Source organism: Notothenia rossii (genome assembly GCF_949606895.1).
Source record: "Notothenia rossii genome assembly, chromosome: 11".
NCBI lineage: Eukaryota > Metazoa > Chordata > Actinopteri > Perciformes > Nototheniidae > Notothenia > Notothenia rossii.
In genome coordinates this window covers 56,741,546-56,760,454 of record NC_136910.1, presented here as the reverse complement: position 1 = coordinate 56,760,454, position 18,909 = coordinate 56,741,546, and the positions used below count along the sequence as shown (strand labels likewise).

The following is an 18,909-nucleotide window of genomic DNA, read 5'->3' as shown; positions in this document are numbered from 1 at the left end:
ATTTATAGATATGTTTAGTTTCACTGTCGGGTCACTCATTACTGATCCGCGAGCTGCATGATACTGACGGGCTGTCAGGAGAGGGAGAGTGCTCTGTTTATTATTCCCGTGTTATTTTAAGTTACTGTTCACTTTTGAATGATGTACATATTTGATATCGAATCATATCAATTTGTTTTAAAGCTCAATAAATAACAGGAGCTCCAACAAGCCGTTTAGGACAGAGAGTGAATACACATACTATACAGAGATGCTGGATGAGAAACCAATGTGAGTTTGGAACATTGAACAATGTAAATCTATTCTAGTAGACCTCAACAATGGAACTATGATCAGTAGAAATGGCCATGACACGGGACCTTTAAACAACCGAGACACCTTTTGTTTAAAGCCTCCCATTGTTCATGTGAGCAAGAGTATACAGTAGGAACAGAGACTGTGCACAGGTTCTAAACACAACACATCCTTTCAGTCATCATTTATTCACAAGTTTAATAAAAATACAGGTACAGTCATGAGACACCACAACGAGCTGTAGGAAGACTGAGAACAGGGGCCAAGACAATAAACACATACAATATTATATATCATTAATAACAAGTGTTGCTTGAAGCACCTTTTAAAGACAGTGTTATTCCACACCTCTGCAGACCTCACTAACGCTGGTTCTTTTTACCCGTTATCAAATCCTTATTCCTCGCTTCATATGTACGTGAGGGTAGATGAGTTGGGGAAGAAACCTACTATATTGAGTTACTTACTTAGGTATTTTTTGCGAGCCTGTACTTCTTCTTAAGGATATTTCTAGGATTTTCTGACTTTTAATTTAATCAATTTAACACAAAATGAACCTTAAATATTGTAAACATAATTGTTATGGATTGAAAGTACAATACTAAATGCCTTGTGTTTAAAATATGTTTTGGCTCTGAACTTCTAGATTTAATTGTTTATATATTCATAGCTGAGTAAATAATTGTTGGGATCCAGAAATGCAATTGTACACAAGTTAAGTAAAAATACAGGTACAGTCATGAGACATAATGGAGACTTGTGAAACGGGACGAGCTAAAGGAAGCTTGAGAACAGAGGCCAAGACAGTCAAATATGATATATCATTAATAGATATAGAATAGAGAGAGTTAACGTATTATTCTGAAACGTAACAGCTCAAAAACATATCCCACAATGCATTTCAGAGTCCACACACATTCAGCATTTTCAATCTCTGACAAGTGTTGCGTAAAGTACTTTTTAAAGACCGTGTTATCAGTCTCATTCCACACTTGAGGACCTCTGCAGACCTCACTAACGCTGGTTCTTTCTACCTTTCATAAAATCCTTATTCCTCGCTTCATATGTACGTGAGGGTAGATGAGTTGGGATACACCGTCTGTCGTTTTAAACTCAGCTGTTGGAGCTTATTCAGACTGAAACACTGTGTGCCCCTATGTACTCCTTTCAAACAGGGTTATTATCACCAGCAGGTTTGTTGATTTTTGTTTCCAGCTAAATTATCTGCACTTCTCTAGAGATGAGATGTTGCTTAGTCCAACAGTTTTAACCGAACTGAAATATGTCGACAAATCTGATTTTCTTTCCCATGTTTCCACTAGTGATGGGAACGATTCATCGAATATTCAAAAATGATTCAGGTATTCGAATATGAGAATATGAGTTATGATTTTTTTTTTTCTACAGGCATGAAAAAATCTTGAAGCTGGGCGTGTCTGAAGCTTGGCGATTTTTTGCGAGCAACCAATCACATGAATCTCCCGCCCCCGACATACAAAGCAATAGCAATGTTAAAACGAAGTAAACTGGATATAAACTCTCCAAACAGGTGAAAAAACTATCAGTTTCACCCACTGTCTCTGCCACCTCCCTCCATGCCTGGTTCCTCCGGTTTGTATCCCGGTAAATAGTTCCGGTCGTAAAGAACCGGGTGATTTGCTACCGTAATATCTCGTTTGGAATATGAGGAAATGAACTGCGGTCTGGCTCTCCCAGCTTGCACGCGGTTTGATTGGCTGCGCTTGCACTGGCGGGATTTGCATAAACGGGATTTGATTGGCTGATGCCAAGCATCGAGCCTCAAAAGTTGAACATTGTTCAACTTTTGATGCCGATAGATGCTCGTGATGCTTGCAAAGCCATGCCATGCTCCACACAATGCAGTTCGGCGAAGATTCAAAATCTTCTACGTCACCCCATTCAAGTGAATGGGCGAAGCGTTGAAAGCATTTTTTGATGCCTGTAGTGTAGACGTACCGTAAGTGTGTTAGGTCTAAAGGTGTGTTTTGCTCCGCTCACCGGCCCCTCGCAGCGGACAGAGCTGCTGGTGCTGGTCTCTCTCTCTCTCTCTCTCTCTCTCTCTCGCGTCCGGTTATACTTCACTCGCGTTTATGGATGCTCCGATCGATCGGTCAACTAGAGTTAGACCTAACAAACACACTTATTTAATCAATTTGATCTACCTCTGGAGCAAGCTAATATATAGTTATAAATATATTTATTCTTCGGGTCACTCATTACTGGATCAGTGAGCTGCTTGAGATACTGACAGGCTGTCAGGAGAGAGAGAAAGAGAGAGGGAGACCGCTAATTTCTCCCGTGTTATTCTCCAAAGTGAATGTAAACTTGAATAATGTACTAATTAAGTTGATTGTTATTTGTGGAAGCTCCAGTGAATGAGCCCCATTAACTGAGTTTTAAACATCACTTTAAATGGAAGATTTAAAGTGATGTTTAAATCTTCCATTTAGGCCCCGCCCACTCGATCGGATCGGCGATCGGTATCGGCCGATACTGACTCCGAAGATCGGCGATGGGCCCCAAAATTGGCGATCGGAGCATCCCTACTCGCGTTTATGTCCAAATCCCTCAGATCTAGCTAGTTCTAGCTAATGATATGGCTGCTGCCCCTCCCTACACACAGACTCAAACCTCATCTTATGCCCACATTCCAGCTGAGAGGGTCTTCTCTACAGCTGGCCTGATTGTGAATCGCCTCCGCACCCGCCTCTCCCCTGAGTGGACATGCTCATATTCTGAAACAAGAATGAGTATTGAATAGCTGCATTCTGTGCATAGGCCCTGTTATCGGTTGTTGATCTCTGTTGTCACGGGTTACGTTACCCTAACCCGTTATGTTGTTAGTTGATCCCTCTTTCATTTAAAAACCACGTTATGGTTTAAGCATGAAAGCTGTAGGCCTATAGCTGTCAACTGTTCAAACTGTGATTTTTTCCAAATACATTTTTTTCCCCACATTTATTTTTACTTTTATAGGATATGTACATTTCGGTTAATCGGTTTACCGTTTTTTGGGGGGTCGAATATTCGAATATACATTTGCTTTCAAATTCCCATCCCTAGTTTCCACAGACGATAAAGATCCCATGACTTTATCTTTAGCAATATTTGGTTCATTTTAATTGAAGTCTGAACAACTCTTGGATTTATTTCAGTTACATTTGCGATAGACAGTCACGCTCCCCACAGGATGAATTGTGTGTTAAGCATGATTACAACTTTCTTCAGCGTTTTAGAATGTGTTCACACCAAATGTGGATCTCATTTTACGCATGACTGCATACTCTTTGCATACATTTTGCAGAGGGAGAAGCAAAATGAAAGGAACTAGGGGAGGCTGTGGCTCAGTGGACAGTGTGCTGGACTTCCAATCAGGGGTTAGCTAGTTCGAGTCCCACTGCAGTCAGCATGTCGTTGTGTCCCTGAGACACTTCACCCAAATTGCTCCTGTGGGGATTGTCCACAGTATTGAGTATGGAAGTCTCTTTGGATAACATGTAATGTAATGTAACCACACAACGTGCATAAGGCTGTCGTCCTTTTAGCAACCTTTCCATCCATTTATCGCAATTAACTCACAGCGAAATCAGTTGATCTGGGTTCATTGTGCGGGAGTCAGCCAGATGAAATGAGCTGCAGGTACGAAACCCAAATAAAGAACTGATCCGTCGCAGTAACACAAGGAAAAAGAAATCTGAATACTTCAAGATGACGATGCAGGACATGTTTGACTTTTTATTAATGTCTTAGAGAGTGACTGACCTCCATGCCGGAGAAACAGAGGGCCTGTCTTCCTCTTGCATTCCTCTCTAACGATTGATTGATTGATTGATTGATTGATTGATTGATTGATTGGTTGATTGGTTGATTGATTGATTGATTGATTGATACATTTTATTTCAAACAAGTAAAATAAATAATTACAAAACAAAACAAATGTTGTAGTGCATAGTCATGGGAAAGGGAAATCAAAACAAAAAATGACATTTACAACAACAACAACAACAACAACAATAACAACAACAACAGCATTAGCGACATAAACAGTGCCACATGTAGTGTTCGAAAAGGAGTGAGAAGAAGTATAATTTATTTCATCTCACCCCCCTGCCCCTAAATGATTTATTTATAATCTATAATCTGCAATAATTATTATTAATTATTATTGTTATTATTAATCTGCTTTACCTGTTGATTGACATATATACATATACACATACTTCATCAGAATCAGAATCAAGTTTATTGCCAGGTACGTTTCAAAAAATAATTTGCAAAGTAGGAAGGAGAATAAAAAAGAAATATGTAAGGATAATACAAAATAAGTATTTTTAAGAAACAATTTAACATTAGAAACGGATGCTAAAGACAAGTATTTACACCAAATTTAAATGTAACAAATAACCTTAAAAGCTAAAAAAACTAAAACACTTTGGACAATGAGTATAGGGCAAACTACAGTGTGTTATGTTTTAAAGTGGAGGGCTGTGCAGACGTGTGCAAAAAGGACTCTGACAGTTGAGCACGAACATGGCTCACAGTATTACAAAATAACAAAATGTTGTTCACATGATGTGCATTAATGTAATGCATCATGTTTTTGGGTGGATAAACTCTTCCTGACTCGTACTCAGAGATGTTAAAGTACACACATCCTTTCCTCAAGTAGAAGTACAGATACTCGTGTTTAAAAATACTGACTAAACTTCTTTACTCTAAGTAAAGAGGGCTTTGAAATGTACTTCAGTAAAAAGTACCCATAACTAGCAGCTGTTTTAAAGAGTACCTGACCTCCCTTTATATTAATAGAACAATAATGTCATTGTTAGCTAATGAATGTTTCCATGGTGACCAACGGCAACATGACAACGTTTTCATTGGTCCCTCTTCTTTAGAGAAGACCAGGAAATGATGGATACACGGATCGTGTTCAAATCAATAGGCACGCAATGACTCTAGATAATAATGATCACGCCACCAAACACACATTCAGACTAAAGGAACCAGCCTGTTTGGAAAATGAGAGAAGTAGAAAGTACAGGTGTTTGTGTTCAACATGTAAGAAGTAGAAAGTACAGGTATTTGTGTTCAACATGTGAGAAGTAGAAAGTACAGGTATTAGTGTTCAACATGTGAGAAGTAGAAAGTACAGGTATTTGAGTTCAACATGTGAGAAGTAGAAAGTACAGGTATTTGAGTTCAACATGTGAGAAGTAGAAAGTACAGGTATTTGTGTTCAACATGTGAGAAGTAGAAAGTACAGGTATTTGTGTTCAACATGTGAGAAGTAGAAAGTACAGGTATTAGTGTTCAACATGTAAGAAGTAGAAAGTACAGGTATTTGAGTTCAACATGTGAGAAGTAGAAAGTACAGGTATTTGTGTTCAACATGTGAGAAGTAGAAAGTACAGGTATTAGTGTTCAACATGTGAGAAGTAGAAAGTACAGGTATTTGTGTTCAACATGTAAGAAGTAGAAAGTACAGGTATTTGTGTTCAACATGTGAGAAGTAGAAAGTACAGGTATTAGTGTTCAACATGTGAGAAGTAGAAAGTACAGGTATTTGAGTTCAACATGTGAGAAGTAGAAAGTACAGGTATTTGAGTTCAACATGTGAGAAGTAGAAAGTACAGGTATTAGTGTTCAACATGTGAGAAGTAGAAAGTACAGGTATTTGAGTTCAACATATGAGAAGTAGAAAGTACAGGTATTTGAGTTCAACATGTGAGAAGTAGAAAGTACAGGTATTTGTGTTCAACATGTGAGAAGTAGAAAGTACAGGTATTAGTGTTCAACATGTGAGAAGTAGAAAGTACAGGTATTAGTGTTCAACATGTAAGAAGTAGAAAGTACAGGTATTTGAGTTCAACATGTGAGAAGTAGAAAGTACAGGTATTTGAGTTCAACATGTAAGAAGTAGAAAGTACAGGTATTTGAGTTCAACATGTAAGAAGTAGAAAGTACAGGTATTTGAGTTCAACATGTGAGAAGTAGAAAGTACAGGTATTTGAGTTCAACATGTGAGAAGTAGAAAGTACAGGTATTTGGGTTCAACATGTGAGAAGTAGAAAGTACAGGTATTTGTGTTCAACATGTAAGAAGTAGAAAGTACAGGTATTTGTGTTCAACATGTAAGAAGTAGAAAGTACAGGTATTTGTGTTCAACATGTAAGAAGTAGAAAGTACAGGTATTTGAGTTCAACATGTAAGAAGTAGAAAGTACAGGTATTTGAGTTCAACATGTAAGAAGTAGAAAGTACAGGTATTTGTGTTCAAAATGTAAGAAGTAGAAAGTACAGGTATTTGAGTTCAACATGTAAGAAGTAAAAGTAAAAAGTGGTCATAAAAATAAGTAGTGGAGTAAAGTACTGATACCAGAAAAATGTATTTAAGTACAGTAACAAAGTATTTGTACTCCACTACTTCCCACCTCTGCTCATATTGTATTTTTTCGCCTCCTGCAGACTGTGAGGATTACCACTTCCTGCACGAGGGCCTGTGTGTTCCCGACTGTCCTGAGAAGTTTTTTGAAGACACCGATCAGCGAGAGTGTGTGGGGTGCCACCCTGACTGTGCACTATGTGACGGGCCCAACAGCAACGACTGTGACGCCTGCACGGACCCCGGGGCCTCTCTGCACAGCGGGGCCTGTCTCACTGCCTGCCCTTCATACACTTACAGAGACACTGTTACAGAAAAGTGTAAAGGTATGTAAAGGGTGTCCAAACTACGGCCCGCGGACCATTTTGAATCGGCCCCCACTCAGCAAATTAAAAAAGTATAATGAACTTATACTTGTCTTACTGCACTTCTTAGTTCAAATATATATATTACACAGTATTCACGTGTTAATAGGCCCAATGTTCAAATAAATTCAGTCCATTAAAGTTCAAAACATGTTCTAATAAATCTAAGTTGATAAGAAAAAAGCCCAATAACAAATTCACATAACAACCTTGAAATACACCCTTCATATTTCCTCTTCTTATAATCAATCTGAAGCTTCTGTTGTAAGGAACGAGCTGCGAACACAAAAAATCAAACCCTGTTTTTTTCATGAAGCATTTTCAAGTATCAAGAATAATTGACCGACATTGGGTTGACTTTTCCAACTTCCAACTGAACTTATGAGGCGATACACCTCTAGTGAGCGGCCCAGCCCTTCGTATATTTTTCTGTTTGTTGCCCTCGGTGAAAAAAGTTTGGACCCCCCTGACTTACAGCAAGTTTTTTTTCTTTTTCTACTTTACATTACAACAAAAACCGGAGGCAATACATTACATGAATATGTTCGCAGCAACAACAAAAAAACACGTATTATGCATCAACCCTCTTGACATGGAAGACCCATTTGGACCACTAATTGTCAAATGTATCACGAAAGATTCTTAAAGAAAAAGTAATTTCCAATGTTTATCCATTCTGCCTCGGAGCTTCTTTCACTAGCCATTTTTTTGTGATTTATCTGACTGTTTAGAAGGCATTTTCCTCCTAAAACTTTATTTTTCCCTCACTGATGCAGATTTTTTAAAGTCCTGTAAAGCCTCCTTCATGCACTCGCTCAATTATATTCTGTACGGCGCTCAGACTAAAATAGCAGACGGTTAACAGGCAGCTGTCAGAGCTTGAAAACAGAACAGCGGTGCCAAACACAACTCCCTGGAGACAGACGCTCTCTGGATTTGTTATTCCAAAAACACAGAGGACGCTAAGTTTCTCCCAGGAAAATGTTGTTGGAGACGCCCACGTTTGTTGCCAGAAGATGAAACATTTAAGGGAAGGACATGTCTGCACTGCACAATGGACAGAGGGGGGTTTCAAATGTTTATATGCATGTGAAACAGAAACAATTTGCAGCAAAATGTTCTCACAGATCGAACTCTGAGAACCAAAAAGGTAGAAACCAGAATAATTCTCTCTGAAGAGCCACAATTTAAATGTCAGTAGATGTGCAGTATTTGCTGGCCTTAAAGGGGCCGTATTCATATTGTTCTCATACTGCCTGTACTGCAGCACCTCTTTTCACCCTCTGTCTGAAACCAGAGCCCAGTCTGCTCTGATTGGTTAGCTGGCTGGCTCTGTTATGATCGGTCAACCGCTTAGAGTTGTCCCGCCCCTTAGCCTATCACGTACAATTTGTTGGAGCGCTAGCCAATAGATGAGAGTAACACATGCGTCACTTCCGGGCAAAAATTATGGCTCCGCCCACTTTTGGGGCCAGACAGGCAAACAATTAAATTAAATCATTGGAAATCGACGATCGGGCTCGATATATGGTTAAATATAGCAGTAGGCGATCGATGTCCACAGATGAGAGTAACATCTACGTCACTTTACGGCCCCGCCCACTTTTGGGCAACGCTGTCATTTGAACGGCGATCGAGCCTGAAGCCACAGAGATCGTCTTTTACTGTCCTTTCTTCTTAGAGGAAGTTCAGACAAACGTAACTCTGGATTTGTTTTAATGTTTAAGGAGCAATAAACGACACAGCAGCTTGTTGGCGTGATAAAGCTATTATGTTCCGCCTCGCTCATGAGAGTAACAGCTGGCGAAATGACGGCCTCGCCTACTGATTTTAATGTAACCATATATCGAGCCCGATCGTCGATTTCAAATGATTTTATGTAATAGTCTGGCCATCGTAATCGGGCTCTTTGAAGATCCAAAAATCCACGGTTTTCTTTAATTTCCGATCGGATTGGCAAAAACTTCAGAATGTGTATTTACCGCTATTCAAATGACAGCGGTGTTTTCCCCCAAAAGTGGGCGGGGCCGTAATTTTCGCCCGGAAGTGACGTAGGTGTTGCGAGTATATAATTATGTTTTTTTTGTTGGTGTATTTTCCTGATTTTGCTTATCTTATTTTTGTCATATTTATGGTTATCTCTTATAAAAACTTTTTACAAATGTCAGATATATATCAAGACAAAAAGAAAGAACATGGTATCTCCCCGGGCGAATATATAAATTCCCTTAGGCCTCATCTAACCATCCCCATCATTAAACCATAAGACCCCCTCGTCCTTAACCATTTGCATATCTCCCTTTTTCACTTCCTTTGCCCTCGTGAAATGTAAATCCTCAACATATGTCTCTGGTAAACACCTACAAAACAAAAAATACAATTTAGCAGTGTAGAAGGCAATCAGAGTATACGACTATATGTTTTAAATGATTATATCGTAATTTGACAAGACACAGTTTTTCATGTACTTGTACTCCAGGTGTTGAATCTGTATTTCTTCTTGTGTTTCCAGTCTGCGATGCCTCTTGTCTCACCTGTTCGGGACCCCACGCTGGATCCTGCTCCAGCTGCAGGAAGGGTGAGAGGCTGGAGGGTGAGAGGTTGGAGGGTCGCTGTCTTCCAGCCAATCACTGCTCCCCTCACCAGTACGCAGACCTGGGTGGGGGGTGCCATCTGTGTCACAAATACTGCCTCCGATGCTCGGGTCCGGGCAAATCTCACTGTCTGAGCTGCAACCAGAAACACCTGCTGCTCAGTGAGTCAATATATGATAATAATTATAATAATATTTAGGCCAATGAAGCCCCTTTGTATCGAGTCCACTTCCTGTCCTCACAAATTCACAGAAATCTCCATGGAGCTAATTTGCTGCCATAACTCCACAACCAAACAAAGGCCCTTTAACAAACACAATGTGATTTACAAATAGAAAACACTATTTACAAACTAATGCATTTAGTCTTGCAAATAAAAAAAGTAACTATCAAACACATTTACATTTTTCTAATAAATCATATTTCACAAACAAATACAGCAAAGGTCTTACAAGTAGCCTACACAAAAAACCCCGACAAAGACGCAAGAATATCACGTGAATTTTTGTAAAAATGCTCATAAACCCCCGAAATGATCTGTGACCTTGTTTGTATCGTTTGTGTGTTTGCACAGATGGCACCTGTGTGGATAAATGCCCCGTCGGCCACTATGAGGACGAGTCGGGGCAGAAATGTGAACCCTGCCACCCGTCCTGTCAGTCCTGCGTCGGGAAGCACAGCCACGAGTGTCTCGCCTGCAAAACACACCTTTTCCGAGAGGGCAAGGAGTGTGTGGAGACCTGCCAGCAGCACAGGTACTTTAACCTGCATCCATCACATCCGGTCACACAGCGCTGTCATTGGTTAAAGACCGGTCAGATAATGTCACCATGGACAGTAAACCATGTGAGGGGGGCTCATTTACCCGGAGATTTAAATAGCCCTTCAACTGACCTATAAAATGCTAATTTAAGGCAGCGGTGATCGAGAGAGTTAAATTCATGTGCCGTTAAATACATACATTAAAGAGGCCCTATTACGCTTTTTTACCCTTTCCTGTAGTGTGTTATATAGGTTTATGTGCATGTAAATGGTCTGCTGAGGCTAAAATTGGGACTCCTTTGGTTAATTCCAGACATCACTTCGTAACCACACACATTGTAACTGAGAGGCTAAGGGGGGCGGGACAACACTAAGCAGTTGACCAATGACAACATATATATACATACTGATATATACCTGAAAATCAGCAGGAGAGGACTCTTTAAAGTAGAGACAGTACATACTGATATACACCTGAACATCAGCAGGAGAGGACTCTTTAAAGTAGAGACACTACATACTGATATACACCTGAACATCAACAGGAGAGGACTCTTTAAAGTAGAGACACTACATACTGATATACACCTGAACATCAGCAGGAGAGGACTCTTTAAAGTAGAGACACTACATACTGATATACACCTGAACATCAGCAGGAGAGGACTCTTTAAAGTAGAGACACTACATACTGATATACACCTGAACATCAGCTGGAGAGGACTCTTTAAAGTAGAGACACTACATACTGATATACACCTGAACATCAGCAGGAGAGGACTCTTTAAAGTAGAGCCACTACATACTGATATACACCTGAACATCAGCAGGAGAGGACTCTTTAAAGTAGAGACACTACATACTGATATACACCTGAACATCAGCAGGAGAGGACTCTTTAAAGTAGAGACACTACATACTGATATACACCTGAACATCAGCAGGAGAGGACTCTTTAAAATAGGGACACTACATACTGATATACACCTGAACATCAGCAGGAGAGGACTCTTTAAAGTAGAGACACTACATACTGATATACACCTGAACATCAGCAGGAGAGGACTCTTTAAAGTAGAGACACTACATACTGATATACACCTGAACATCAGCAGGAGAGGACTCTTTAAAGTAGAGACACTACATACTGATATACACCTGAACATCAGCAGGAGAGGACTCTTTAAAGTAAAGACACTACATACTACACTGAACATCAGCAGGAGAGCACTCTTTAAAGTAGAGACACTGCATACTGATATACACCTGAACATCAGCAGGAGAGGACTCTTTAAAGTAGAGACACTACATACTGATATACACCTGAACATCAGCAGGAGAGGACTCTTTAAAGTAGAGACACTATATACTGATATACACCTGAACATCAGCAGGAGAGGACTCTTTAAAGTAGAGACACTACATACTGATATACACCTGAACATCAGCAGGAGAGCACTCTTTAAAGTAGAGACACTACATACTGATATACACCTGAACATCAGCAGGAGAGCACTCTTTAAAGTAGAGACACTACATACTGATATACACCTGAACATCAGCAGGAGAGGACTCTTTAAAGTAGAGACACTACATACTGATATACACCTGAACGTCAGCAGGAGAGGACTCTTTAAAGTAGAGACACTACATACTGATATACACCTGAACATCAGCAGGAGAGGACTCTTTAAAGTAGAGACACTACACACTGATATACACCTGAACATCAGCAGGAGAGCACTCTTTAAAGTAGAGACACTATATACTGATATACACCTGAACATCAGCAGGAGAGGACTCTTTAAAGTAGAGACACTACATACTGATATACACCTGAACATCAGCAGGAGAGGACTCTTTAAAGTAGAGACACTACATACTGATATACACCTGAATATCATCAGGAGAGGACCCTTTAAAGTAGAGACACTACATACTGATATACACCTGAACATCAGCAGGAGAGGACTCTTTAAAGTAGAGACACTACATACTGATATACACCTGAACGTCAGCAGGAGAGGACTCTTTAAAGTAGAGACACTACATACTGATATACACCTGAACATCAGCAGGAGAGGACTCTTTAAAGTAGAGACACTACATACTGATATACACCTGAACATCAGCAGGAGAGGACTCTTTAAAGTAGAGACACTACATACTGATATACACCTGAACGTCAGCAGGAGAGGACTCTTTAAAGTAGAGACACTACATACTGATATACACCTGAACATCAGCAGGAGAGGACTCTTTAAAGTAGAGACACTACATACTGATATACACCTGAACATCATACGGAGAGGACCCTTTAAAGTAGAGACACTACATACTGATATACACCTGAACATCATCAGGAGAGGACTCTTTAAAGTAGAGACACTACATACTGATATACACCTGAACATCAGCAGAAGAGGACTCTTTAAATTGAAAAACAGTTTATAATTCAGAACATGGTTCCAGGTGTTTTGTGATGACCTGTAATGAGTGTGTGTAGCTGAATGTGACCGAGTGCTCTGGAAGGGAATTTCCTTTGAGGACAATCTAATCTCATCTCCTTTTAATTGAATCCAATCTATCATATCTATCTTTCTTTTCTTTCTTTCTTCACCAGTCACTATGGAAACACCGGCTCAAGGATGTGTGAGAAGTGCTACCCGAGCTGTGGGGAGTGTATTGGGGGGGGAGAGGGGGAGTGTCTGAGCTGCCCCCCCGATCTGATCTACCTCCGGAGAGATGGCCACTGCCTGGACTCCTGCCCTCTGAGATATTATCAGGACGAGGAACACCGGAGCTGTGAGGCCTGCCACGCCTCCTGCAGGACATGCTCAGGTACATTCAAGGCTTTTATTGTTATGTGTACAGAGCTACAGTGTAGATATGAGGTCACAGGCTCCTCCCACTGTGCAACACAATGAATAAGAGAACATAGTGCAAGTAAATACAAATAAAATAGTGCAATAAGAGTCTATATACAAGTAATTGGAATATGATATATTAGATAAATAATTAGTAAGTTGCAAACAGATGAATGTTCTTTCAAAAGTTCAGGTGTTTAACCTCTTAAGTACGAGGGTCCCCCCAGTGGACCCCCCCCCCCACCGTTTTTTTACGAGACTATATCTCAGAGCTTCTTAACATTTATGAAACTATTAATGTTCCTAACCCTTTTCTACTAACCCGTCATTCAAAGGTGGTTTTCACTATAAGTAATGGTTTTTGTTTAGGCGGACATTATAATTTACATGTTTTTACTATGTTCCATCTGAATTTACTTTAAAAATAAAAACATCTAGATTGATTCTGACACTTCTACATCCAACTCACAGATGTAACCTTGCTTTGAGAGAAAAGATTATTAATGTACCCCTTTTAGAAGTGAAGATATAGTCTTTGCTGTGTTAGTGGCATTTTGGAGCCTGAAACCTGAAAAACAGGCTCAGGGCTTAAGAGGTTCAGTCTTATGGCCTGTGGGATGAAACTGTCCCTGAGCGAGATCACGTGAAATGTGAACTCAGATATGAACCTGTACTCATGTCTAACTCAAAAAATACATCAATGGAAATGCATGCTTCACTGTATATCACTGTATTCAGTTTAACCTTCTTTTTACCTCATTGTTTGCATGCACTAGTTCCTTTAGAAGCATTTCTAGGGACTAGCTGTTTACAGTCAATGTTATTGTCAATCTTTCAGTTTGTGTGTACAGACAGAGAGATCGAAATACTGTATACAAAAATACAAATATATATAAAAAGATGTACAATACATATGACTTGTTAGACGCTTTTATCCAAAGCAACTTACATACTCAATACTGTGGACAATCCCCACAGGAGCAATTTGGGGTGAAGTGTCTCAGGGACACAACGACGGTTTGAACCTGTGACCCCCTGATCCCAACACTAACCCACTGCACCACAGCCTCCCGTATAAACCTATATATACACAATCAGCAGACGCATGTATACATATGCACACATTAAGACATAACTAAAAGCACAACAATCAATATATACAAAATAACAGTCACTTTGGGAAATGTACATTAGTGCAAGACTGGGTACCACTTTACAATGAGACTACCCGTATAAAGGGTTTACTAATAGTTTGTGCTACATTTATTAATTAGGTTGTGAACACTTTATAAATCCTTAATAAGCTTTTATAAGACAAGAGATAAACAGGGCGACTGTGACCGGCTGCTTGCCAAATAGTGAGCCCACATGTATCTGTGCTGCTAAGCCTTATATTAGCTACCTAGCTTTCTTCGTCTCCTTCATCAGCCAGCATCCTTGGTATCTGTTGTTCACTGAGTAGATTCTCGCTAAGTAGCCAAGATAAGGCTTAGTCATCTTGCTAAATAGTGAGCCTGTGTTGAACTGGTTTATAAATGATTCTTAATGATTAATAAAGTGTTTAACACCTAATTATAAACCCTTTATGAATCCTTTATAAGAGTAGTCTTATTGTGAAGTGGTCTCAAGGTTGTCCATAGCAGCGTGTTATTAAATCACAGATATCACATGTCTTCCTGCTCCACACGACATGCTTTCATGGTAGCAACAACGCAAATATAACTGAACTTCTCACATTAGTTTCTTGTGGAAGTCCTGGAGTGGGATCAATTGATATTTGCTGCAAACTTAAACACTTTGAAAAGAGAAACCACATCCTGGTTAATTCAGATAGTAACCTGCACTCATGTCTAATTTAACATATATATCATATTTTAAATGCATGGTCAATGTGAGCTAGAAGACATTTGCATATTGGAGAAATAGGCTCATAATAAGATTTTTTGATCTAAATAAGATTTTTTTTGGATGAATAAAGAGGTTAAAAACATTAAGACAGAATTACGTGACTGTGTTTTTATACATTTTGTTTCATTTCCTGAGAGAAATAACTAGGTTTTGGGTCGACAGACAAAGATCTGTAAGCTTTTAGCTGAATTTAAGTTGAATCCAAATGATTTATAGACAATTTGGTGATAAAAAACTTGAGGAAATAAAAATAAATCCACTTGTCTGAGGGATTGATGAAAAATTAGGGACCAGATTATCACAAATATATATTTTCTTTTAACCTTAATCACATCTTTTGGATGTCCTGCCTGACTCATCATACTACTTCCCTGATGGCTCCCACAGGATTGTTGATATCCTCGTGGATTCATCTTCTTATTATAGACACATGCATTTCCAAACATTTGGTCTACCTGTTGAAAACGTATTATCTTTTTGATTTATACACGGCATCTATTGCACGTCTGTCCGTCCTGGGAGAGGGATCCCTCCTCTGTTGCTCTCCCTGAGGTTTCTCCCATGTTCCCCTTTAAACTGTGGGGTTTCTCTGGAAGTGTTTCCTTGTACGATGTGAGGGTCTAAGGACAGAGGGTCTAAGGACAGAGGATATTCTGTTCAAACTGTGAAGTCCACTGAGACAAATGTAAGATTTGTGATATTGGGCTATATAAATAAACATTGATTGATTGATATTTGCTGCAAACTTAAACACTTTGAAAAGAGCAACCACATCCTGGTTAATTCAGATATTAACCTGCACTCATGTCTAATTTAACATATATATCATATTTTAAATGCATGCTTCATTCAGTTTAAAGGTAGGGTACGTACATAAGTTTGAGAAACCAGCTCGAGTGCGCTAGAATTTGAAAATACACAACCGGAACAAATCTGCCACTTCCTCACAGAGCCCCTCCTCCAACACACACGAACGCGCAAATGAACAATGATGGCACGAGATAAGTTTGTGCACAGATGGAAGGCTGACAGACAGGTAGGCCATCCAGTTACTTTAGCCGGCTCAGATGATTGGTCGTGCTTTTTACAGCGCCACGGCTTCCACAGATTACATTTTTAGTATTTATTGTCAAAGAATTTAATTTATTCATTGCTATCGGGACGTTAAGAGCATTCCATGAAATATAACAAAAAGTGTTTCTGAAATAAATGACATACCCCACCTTTAATGAATATTATTGCTATCCTTGGCTCTTCACTTTTTCTTTAACAAAGTACATTTCCCCTGAGTGTGACGAATAAAAAGCTCTTCTGATCCTGATGCAAAATGTAAAAACCATCCTACAGTATTTCCAGAATTACCCACCCCACATTTAACCTTTGTTTTTACCTCATTGTTTGAATACGATAGTTCCTTTAAAAAGCATTTCTAGGGACAAACTAGCTGTGTGCTGCTTCCTCCTTGCATAATGCTATCTGTCCTTATCAAAGCACTAAATAACAAATAAACCTGAAATAAATAAATGGTAGGTAATGAGATATTGATGCTGCCGTAGATGTGGAGACTGTGCTGTGTGTCGACCGTAATTAAATAACCATACAGGTTCATGCATACTCCTACAGAGGATACATTACTCTGATGAGATTGATCTTAACAAATGATATATGTAATTTAAAGTTGGATAACAAAGCTGGTAATGTTCTATATTTGTCGGGGAATCTTAGATACTGTTGGCATTGCTGCAGGAACAACACAGCACCACAACGAAGAGAAAGACATATTGTGCTTTTTGTTTGACATGAAAGAATCGATCGCAGAGTGAATCTAAGTGCTGACTGCGACCTTCAGTTTGTCAACGGCACTTTCCCAAAGTAATGCCACAAACGACCGGACAACAAAGCAGTGCTATGAGGGAATAAGAAAGGGAGGAAATCCAATAAATCCTTGAGCTTTATGCCAGGGGAGAGAAGTAAACAACAAACAACAGTTATGTCACTAACGGATGCGGTGAAAAGCATTCAAACATTTATCAAGAAAAAGGGTTCGAAGATTGAAACCTTGGATATAATGATCCCTGACATGGAACAATACACGAGTTAACGACATCCAGTGGAAAGATCAAAACAAGCGATTTGTGTTTTAGTTTGTAAATACTTTTGATTTCTCCAGCCTCAGAAATATATTTTTAAAGTTGGACCAATTTCCTAAAAGAAAGGGGATAGTTTATTTGGAGACTATTTTTAGTGTCTCTACTTTAAAGAGTCCTCTCCTGCTGATGTTCAGGTGTATATCAGTATGTAGTGTCTCTACTTTAAAGAGTCCTCTCCTGCTGGTGTTCAGGTGTATATCAGTATGTAGTGTCTCTACTTTAAAGAGTCCTCTCTTGCTGATGTTCAGGTGTATATCAGTATGTAGTGTCTCTACTTTAAAGAGTCCTCTCCTGCTGATGTTCAGGTGTATATCAGTATGTAGTGTCTCTACTTTAAAGAGTCCTCTCCTGCTGGTGTTCAGGTGTATATCAGTATGTAGTGTCTCTACTTTAAAGAGTCCTCTCCTGCTGATGTTCAGGTGTATATCAGTATGTAGTGTCTCTACTTTAAAGAGTCCTCTCCTGCTGATGTTCAGGTGTATATCAGTATGTAGTGTCTCTACTTTAAAGAGTCCTCTCCTGCTGATGTTCAGGTGTATATCAGTATGTAGTGTCTCTACTTTAAAGAGTCCTCTCCTGCTGATGTTCAGGTGTATATCAGTATGTAGTGTCTCTACTTTAAAGAGTCCTCTCCTGCTGATGTTCAGGTGTATATCAGTATGTAGTGTCTCTACTTTAAAGAGTCCTCTCCTCCTGATGTTCAGGTGTATATCAGTATGTAGTGTCTCTACTTTAAAGAGTCCTCTCCTCCTGATGTTCAGGTGTATATCAGTATGTATTGTCTCTACTTTAAAGAGTCCTCTCCTCCTGATGTTCAGGTGTATATCAGTATGTAGTGTCTCTACTTTAAAGAGTCCTCTCCTGCTGATGTTCAGGTGTATATCAGTATGTAGTGTCTCTACTTTAAAGAGTCCTCTCCTGCTTATGTTCAGGTGTATATCAGTATGTAGTGTCTCTACTTTAAAGAGTCCTCTCCTGCTGATGTTCAGGTGTATATCAGTATGTAGTGTCTCTACTTTAAAGAGTCCTCTCCTGCTGATGTTCAGGTGTATATCAGTATGTAGTGTCTCTACTTTAAAGAGTCCTCTCCTGCTGATGTTCAGGTGTATATCAGTATGTAGTGTCTCTACTTTAAAGAGTCCTCTCCTGCTGATGTTCAGGTGTATATCAGTATGTAGTGTCTCTACTTTAAAGAGTCCTCTCCTGCTGATGTTCAGGTGTATATCAGTATGTAGTGTCTCTACTTTAAAGAGTCCTCTCCTGCTGATGTTCAGGTGTATATCAGTATGTAGTGTCTCTACTTTAAAGAGTCCTCTCCCGCTGATGTTCAGGTGTATATCAGTATGTAGTGTCTCTACTTTAAAGAGTCCTCTCCCCCTGATGTTCCGGTGTATATCAGTATGTAGTGTCTCTACTTTAAAGAGTCCTCTCCTGCTGATGTTCAGGTGTATATCAGTATGTAGTGTCTCTACTTTAAAGAGTCCTCTCCTGCTGATGTTCATGTGTATATCAGTATGTAGTGTCTCTACTTTAAAGAGTCCTCTCCTGCTGATGTTCAGGCGTATAT

General features: G+C 39.5%; 1 protein-coding gene across 1 annotated transcript in view; it reads left to right on the top strand.

The window, feature by feature from the left end:
* Nucleotides 1–18,909, top strand: part of pcsk5a (proprotein convertase subtilisin/kexin type 5a) — a 90,470-nt gene that overhangs the window by 62,776 nt on the left and 8,785 nt on the right. The window contains exons 31-34 of the mRNA XM_079657825.1: nucleotides 6,780–7,022; nucleotides 9,574–9,816; nucleotides 10,230–10,410; nucleotides 13,041–13,258. Of these exons, the coding sequence (XP_079513951.1) occupies nucleotides 6,780–7,022; nucleotides 9,574–9,816; nucleotides 10,230–10,410; nucleotides 13,041–13,258 (885 nt within the window). The remainder of the gene's footprint in view (nucleotides 1–6,779; nucleotides 7,023–9,573; nucleotides 9,817–10,229; nucleotides 10,411–13,040; nucleotides 13,259–18,909) is intronic.